The sequence below is a fragment of the Bombina bombina genome, chromosome 6 (genome assembly GCF_027579735.1).
Source record: "Bombina bombina isolate aBomBom1 chromosome 6, aBomBom1.pri, whole genome shotgun sequence".
Lineage (NCBI taxonomy): Eukaryota > Metazoa > Chordata > Amphibia > Anura > Bombinatoridae > Bombina > Bombina bombina.
In genome coordinates, this window is record NC_069504.1 from 11,059,727 (window position 1) to 11,067,739 (window position 8,013).

General features: G+C 46.0%; 1 protein-coding gene across 1 annotated transcript in view; it reads left to right on the forward strand.

The window, feature by feature from the left end:
* Positions 1–2,160, forward strand: part of LOC128662513 (ankyrin-3) — a 436,289-nt gene extending 434,129 nt beyond the window's left edge. The window contains exons 10-11 of the mRNA XM_053716291.1: positions 1,745–1,838; positions 1,910–2,160. Of these exons, the coding sequence (XP_053572266.1) occupies positions 1,745–1,838; positions 1,910–2,160 (345 nt within the window). The remainder of the gene's footprint in view (positions 1–1,744; positions 1,839–1,909) is intronic.
* The last annotated feature ends 5,853 nt before the right edge of the window (positions 2,161–8,013 follow it).

The following is an 8,013-nucleotide window of genomic DNA, read 5'->3' on the forward strand; positions in this document are numbered from 1 at the left end:
CGTATGGTGGATAGACTCCTTGATGGCTTCCAGGAATTTGCTTGTGCATACCTGGACGACATTGCGGTTTACAGTGGGTCCTGGGAAGAACACCTTACCCATGTAGGGCTGGTACTGGACAAGATTCGGGCCGCTGGCCTTGAAACCGGACAAGTGCCATCTAGGTATGGCTGAAGTACAGTACTTGGGGCACCGAGTGGGGTGTGGGAGCCAGAGACCGGAGCCAGCCAAGGTAGAGGCTGTGGCTAACTGGCCCACACCTATCACTAAGACCCAAGTACTAGCCTTCCTGGGGACGGCCGGGTATTACCGACGTTTTGTCCCCGACTACAGTACTATCGCCAAGCCCCTGACTGACCTGACTAAAAAGAACCTCCCCAAACAGGTCCTGTGGTCTCCAGCTTGTGAAACCGCGTTTCAGGCACTGAAGCAGGCCCTTGTGAATGCCCCTGTCTTGGCTGCCCCAGTTCCCAACAAACGTTTTCTCATTCATACAGATGCTTCCATGTATGGACTGGGGGCTGTACTGAGTCAAGTCGGGGAGGATGGAGGAGAGCATCCTGTCGCATACCTAAGCAGAAAGTTATTACCTCGGGAAGTAAGCTATGCGGCAGTGGAGAAAGAATGTTTAGCCCTGGTCTGGGCACTGAAAAAGTTGAACCGTTATCTATATGGACAGGAATTTTCCCTCATAACGGACCACAATCCCTTAGTCTGGCTCAACCGGGTCTCAGGAGACAATGGTAGATTGCTGAGGTGGAGTTTAGCCCTCCAGCCCTATAACTTCACCATCAGCTACCGGCCCGGTAAGCTAAACGGGAATGCCGATGGATTGTCCCGGCAAACTGATATGCCTACCACCACCCAGTCCGGTCATCCCCAAGTTGACCCGCCAAAGGGTCAAGCCGGGTCTGCCGGAGTGTTCCACAAGGGGGGAGCTATGTGACAGACCCTTCGGTCAGGACTGAAAGTGTTAACTTTATTTTCTAACCACAAGTGGCTGGCTCCAGCTACAATCTAATTAATGCTTAGCATTCTATTGTTTGATCACCCCCAGAGAGAAACGCCTAAGTGATAAGGAGAGTCAAGAGTGTCCTGTGGTTGAAGTGTTTAAGTAATATAATCCTATTGTATCATGTCAAGGGCGCTTCTCCCTTTTATCTAATGTACAACATTCTTTCAACCCCCATCTGAGGGGGGGGTCAAAAACCTGTATAAATCTGTGTGCTGCCTTCAAATAAAGTTGTTATCCTGTTTTAAACCTGAAATGTGGAGCTTGGTCTCATGTTTGCAGGGAAACTGATCAAGGTTGTGAAGTGCTGATTCTGTATGCAGGACATTGTTCATCTGGTATTAACCCTTGGTATACAGTTGGTACCGTAACAGGCGTTGTTCCAGATAATTAGAGAATAGCTCATGTAGTATCACTCTTTCCCAAGGGCAGTAGGGAAGACTCTGTAAATTACAGGCCAGTGAGGATATTTTCAGTAATAGGAAATGTATGCAAACTTAGTTAAAGGAAAGAATTCTGACTTCATAAAGACAAACAATTTAGAGGAGCAAACACAGTGCGGTTTAATTTCATGGGGATTAAGTCAGACTAATTTAACTGACTTGATTATGTCAGTAAAGCGTTACACAAGGTTGCAGCAGTAATGCATTTAGGATACTGTAAAGCATTTGACACCATTTCACACAACTTCTCTTTCTTTATCTTCCTCTCTGTATTTCCCCTGTGTTACAGACTGGACTGCTCCCCTGGCTGCAGTATCTCTGCACTGAACCAAATCCCCCAGAGTCCACCAAAGGCGTGTCCTTGTGTCACAGTGAATATGAAGGTAATAACATTATCATGTGAGCTGTAAAGCTGCACTGGGCAATGGAGCTGACAGTCTTTCTGTCTTCACAGCTGGCTCTGTAGTTATCTGGGACTTTGCCGGCCAAATGGAATATTATTTCACTCATGCCTTGCTGCTTGCCACACGTGGGGAGAACGTCGTATATTGTTTGGTCTTCAGTCTGGAAGGTGTGGAGAGTGACCATAGAGGCGCACAGAACCGGATATATGAACAGGTAATGAAAGGAACAAGGAGTCATTTATATAGACATAAACCTGTAATTGGGTTTATTGGTGCACAGGGAGGGGCTGGCATGTGTTAGATTTACTCGAGATAGACGTGTTGTTAAATGTGTGCTGTGTAGTCATGCTGTGTGTGTGTACTGTGTAGTCATGCTGTGTGTGTGTGTGAGTACTGTATAGTCATGCTGTGTGTGTGTACTGTGTAGTCATGCTGTGTGTGTGTGTACTGTGTAGTCATGCTGTGTGTGTGTGTACTGTGTAGTCATGCTGTGTGTGTGTGTACTGTGTAGTCATGCTGTGTGTGTGTGTGTGTGTGTGTGTGTACTGTATAGTCATGCTGTGTGTGTGTACTGTATAGTCATGCTGTGTGTGTGTACTGTGTAGTCATGCTGTGTGTGTGTGTAAGTACTGTGTAGTCATGCTGTGTGTGTACTGTGTAGTCATGCTGTTTGTGTGTACTGTGTAGTCATGCTGTGTGTGTGTACTGTGTAGTCATGCTGTGTGTGTGTGTACTGTGTAGTCATGCTGTGTGTGTGTGTGTACTGTGTAGTCATGCTGTGTGTGTGTGTGTACTGTGTAGTCATGCTGTGTGTGTGTGTGTGTACTGTATAGTCATTCTGTGTGTGTGTACTGTGTAGTCATGCTGTGTGTGTGTGTGAGTACTGTATAGTCATGCTGTGTGTGTGTGAGTACTGTATAGTCATGCTGTGTGTGTGTACTGTGTAGTCATGCTGTGTGTGTGTGTGTGTGTATTGTGTAGTCATGCTGTGTGTGTGTGTGAGTACTGTATAGTCATGCTGTGTGTGTGTACTGTGTAGTCATGCTGTGTGTGTGTGTGAGTACTGTATAGTCATGCTGTGTGTGTGTGTACTGTGTAGTCATGCTGTGTGTGAGTACTGTATAGTCATGCTGTGTGTGTGTACTGTGTAGTCATGCTGTGTGTGTGTGTGTGAGTACTGTATAGTCATGCTGTGTGTGTGTGTGTGTACTGTGTAGTCATGCTGTGTGTGAGTACTGTATAGTCATGCTGTGTGTGTACTGTGTAGTCATGCTGTGTGTGTGTACTGTGTAGTCATGCTGTGTGTGTGTGTACTGTGTAGTCATGCTGTGTGTGTGTACTGTGTAGTCATGCTGTGTGTGTGTGTACTGTGTAGTCATGCTGTGTGTGTGTACTGTGTAGTCATGCTGTGTGTGTGTACTGTGTAGTCATGCTGTGTGTGTGTGTGTGTACTGTGTAGTCATGCTGTGTGTGTGTACTGTGTAGTCATGCTGTGTGTGTGTACTGTGTAGTCATGCTGTGTGTGTGTACTGTGTAGTCATGCTGTGTGTGTGTATACTGTGTAGTCATGCTGTGTGTGAGTACTGTATAGTCATGCTGTGTGTGTGTACTGTGTAGTCATGCTGTGTGTGTGTGTGTGTACTGTATAGTCATGCTGTGTGTGTGTGTGCACTGTGTAGTCATGCTGTGTGTGTGTACTGTGTAGTCATGCTGTGTGTGTGTACTGTGTAGTCATGCTGTGTGTGTGTACTGTGTAGTCATGCTGTGTGTGTGTGTACTGTGTAGTCATGCTGTGTGTGTGTACTGTGTAGTCATGCTGTGTGTGTGTACTGTGTAGTCATGCAGTGTGTGTGTACTGTGTAGTCATGCTGTGTGTGTGTGTACTGTGTAGTCATGCTGTGTGTGTGTGTACTGTGTAGTCATGCTGTGTGTGTGTGTGTGAGTACTGTATAGTCATGCTGTGTGTGTGTGTGTACTGTGTAGTCATGCTGTGTGTGTGTGTGTGAGTACTGTATAGTCATGCTGTGTGTGTGTGTGTACTGTGTAGTCATGCAGTGTGTGTGTACTGTGTAGTCATGCTGTGTGTGTGTGTACTGTGTAGTCATGCTGTGTGTGTGTGTGTGAGTACTGTATAGTCATGCTGTGCGTGTGTACTGTGTAGTCATGCTGTGTGTGTGTGTGTACTGTGTAGTCATGCTGTGTGTGTGTGTGTGAGTACTGTATAGTCATGCTGTGTGTGTGTACTGTGTAGTCATGCTGTGTGTGTGTGTGTACTGTGTAGTCATGCTGTGTGTGTGTGTGTGAGTACTGTATAGTCATGCTGTGTGTGTGTGTACTGTGTAGTCATGCTGTGTGTGTGTGTGTGTGTACTGTGTAGTCATGCTGTGTGTGTGTGAGTACTGTATAGTCATGCTGTGTGTGAGTACTGTATAGTCATGCTGTGTGTGTGTGTACTGTGTAGTCATGCTGTGTGTGTGTGTGTGTGTGTGTACTGTGTAGTCATGCTGTGTGTGTGTACTGTGTAGTCATGCTGTGTGTGTGTGTGTACTGTGTAGTCATGCTGTGTGTGTGTGTGTACTGTGTAGTCATGCTGTGTGTGTGTGTGTACTGTGTAGTCATGCTGTGTGTGTGTGTACTGTGTAGTCATGCTGTGTGTGTGTGTGTGTACTGTGTAGTCATGCTGTGTGTGTGTGTGTGTGTGTGTGTGTACTGTATAGTCATGCTGTGTGTGTGTGTACTGTATAGTCATGCTGTGTGTGTGTGTGTGTACTGTATAGTCATGCTGTGTGTGTGTACTGTGTAGTCATGCTGTGTGTGTGTACTGTGTAGTCATGCTGTGTGTGTGTACTGTGTAGTCATGCTGTGTGTGTGTACTGTGTAGTCATGCAGTGTGTGTGTACTGTGTAGTCATGCTGTGTGTGTGTGTACTGTGTAGTCATGCTGTGTGTGTGTGTGTGTGAGTACTGTATAGTCATGCTGTGTGTGTGTGTGTACTGTGTAGTCATGCTGTGTGTGTGTGTGTGAGTACTGTATAGTCATGCTGTGTGTGTACTGTGTAGTCATGCTGTGTGTGTGTGTGTGTGTACTGTGTAGTCATGCTGTGTGTGTGTGAGTACTGTATAGTCATGCTGTGTGTGAGTACTGTATAGTCATGCTGTGTGTGTGTGTACTGTGTAGTCATGCTGTGTGTGTGTGTGTGTGTGTACTGTGTAGTCATGCTGTGTGTGTGTGTGTGTACTGTGTAGTCATGCTGTGTGTGTGTGTAGTGTGTAGTCATGCTGTGTGTGTGTGTGTGTGTGTACTGTGTAGTCATGCTGTGTGTGTGTGTACTGTGTAGTCATGCTGTGTGTGTGTGTGTACTGTGTAGTCATGCTGTGTGTGTGTGTGTACTGTATAGTCATGCTGTGTGTGTGTACTGTGTAGTCATGCTGTGTGTGTGTACTGTATAGTCATGCTGTGTGTGTGTGTGTGTACTGTGTAGTCATGCTGTGTGTGTGAGTACTGTGTAGTCATGCTGTGTGTGTGTACTGTGTAGTCATGCTGTGTGTGTGTGTGTGTGTGTGTGTACTGTGTAGTCATGCTGTGTGTGTGAGTACTGTGTAGTCATGCTGTGTGTGTGTGAGTACTGTATAGTCATGTTGTGTATGTGTACTGTGTAGTCATGCTGTGTGTGTGTGTACTGTATAGTCATGCTGTGTGTGTTTGTACTGTGTAGTCATGCTGTGTGTGTGTACTGTGTAGTCATGCTGTGTGTGTGTACTGTGTAGTCATGCTGTGTGTGTGTGTACTGTGTAGTCATGCTGTGTGTGTGTACTGTGTAGTCATGCTGTGTGTGTGTACTGTGTAGTCATGCTGTGTGTGTGAGTACTGTGTAGTCATGCTGTGTGTGTGTGTACTGTGTAGTCATGCTGTGTGTGTGTGTACTGTATAGTCATGCTGTGTGTGTGTACTGTATAGTCATGCTGTGTATGTGTACTGTGTAGTCATGCTGTGTGTGTGTGTACTGTGTAGTCATGCTGTGTGTGTGTACTGTGTAGTCATGCTGTGTGTGTTTGTACTGTGTAGTCATGCTGTGTGTGTGTACTGTGTAGTCATGCTGTGTGTGTGTACTGTGTAGTCATGCTGTGTGTGTGTGTACTGTGTAGTCATGCTGTGTGTGTGTACTGTGTAGTCATGCTGTGTGTGTGTGTGCTGTGTAGTCATGCTGTGTGTGTGTGTACTGTGTAGTCATGCTGTGTGTGTGAGTACTGTGTAGTCATGCTGTGTGTGTGAGTACTGTGTAGTCATGCTGTGTGTGTGAGTACTGTGTAGTCATGCTGTGTGTGTGAGTACTGTGTAGTCATGCTGTGTGTGTGAGTACTGTGTAGTCATGCTGTGTGTGTGAGTACTGTGTAGTCATGCTGTGTGTGTGTACTGTGTAGTCATGCTGTGTGTGTGTGTACTGTGTAGTCATGCTGTGTGTGTGTGTACTGTGTAGTCATGCTGTGTGTGTGTACTGTGTAGTCATGCTGTGTGTGTGTACTGTGTAGTCATGCTGTGTGTGTGAGTACTGTGTAGTCATGCTGTGTGTGTGTGTACTGTGTAGTCATGCTGTGTGTGTGTGTACTGTATAGTCATGCTGTGTGTGTGTACTGTATAGTCATGCTGTGTATGTGTACTGTGTAGTCATGCTGTGTGTGTGTGTACTGTGTAGTCATGCTGTGTGTGTGTACTGTGTAGTCATGCTGTGTGTGTGTGTGCTGTGTAGTCATGCTGTGTGTGTGTACTGTGTAGTCATGCTGTGTGTGTGAGTACTGTGTAGTCATGCTGTGTGTGTGAGTACTGTGTAGTCATGCTGTGTGTGTGAGTACTGTGTAGTCATGCTGTGTGTGTGAGTACTGTGTAGTCATGCTGTGTGTGTGTGTGTGTGTGTGTACTGTATAGTCATGCTGTGTGTGTGTACTGTGTAGTCATGCTGTGTGTGTACTGTGTAGTCATGCTGTGTGTGTGTGCTGTGTAGTCATGCTGTGTGTGTGCTGTATAGTCATGCTGTGTGTGTACTGTATAGTCATGCTGTGTGTGTGTGTGTGTGCTGTGTAGTCATGCTGTGTGTGTGCTGTGTAGTCATGCTGTGTGTGTGTGTACTGTGTAGTCATGCTGTGTGTGTGTATTGTGTAGTCATGCTGTGCGTGTGTACTGTGTAGTCATGCTGTGTGTGTGTGTGTCTACTGTATAGTCATGCTGTGTGTGTGTGTGTACTGTATAGTCATGCTGTGTGTGTGTGTGTGTGTGTACTGTGTAGTCATGCTGTGTGTGTGTGTACTGTGTAGTCATGCTGTGTGTGTGTGTGTGTGTGTGTGTACTGTATAGTCATGCTGTGTGTGTGTACTGTATAGTCATGCTGTGTGTGTACTGTGTAGTCATGCTGTGCGTGTGTACTGTGTAGTCATGCTGTGTGTGTGTGTACTGTATAGTCATGCTGTGTGTGTGTGTACTGTGTAGTCATGCTGTGTGTGTGTGTGTGTGTACTGTATAGTCATGCTGTGTGTGTGTGTGTACTGTATAGTCATGCTGTGTGTGTACTGTGTAGTCATGCTGTGTGTGTGTGTGTGTACTGTGTAGTCATGCTGTGTGTGTGTGTACTGTATAGTCATGCTGTGTGTGTACTGTATAGTCATGCTGTGTGTGTACTGTATAGTCATGCTGTGCGTGTGTGTGTACTGTGTAGTCATGCTGTGTGTGTGTACTGTATAGTCATGCTGTGTGTGTGTACTGTGTAGTCATGCTGTGTGTGTGTACTGTGTAGTCATGCTGTGTGTGTGTACTGTGTAGTCATGCTGTGTGTGTGTACTGTGTAGTCATGCTGTGTGTGTGTACTGTGTAGTCATGCTGTGTGTGTGTACTGTGTAGTCATGCTGTGTGTGTGAGTACTGTGTAGTCATGCTGTGTGTGTACTGTGTAGTCATGCTGTGTGTGTGTGTGTACTGTATAGTCATGCTGTGTGTGTGTACTGTGTAGTCATGCTGTGTGTGTACTGTGTAGTCATGCTGTGTGTGTGTGCTGTGTAGTCATGCTGTGTGTGTGCTGTGTAGTCATGCTATGTGTGTACTGTGTAGTCATGCTGTATGTGTGTGTGTGTACTGTGTAGTCATGCTGTGTGTGTGTGTGTACTGTG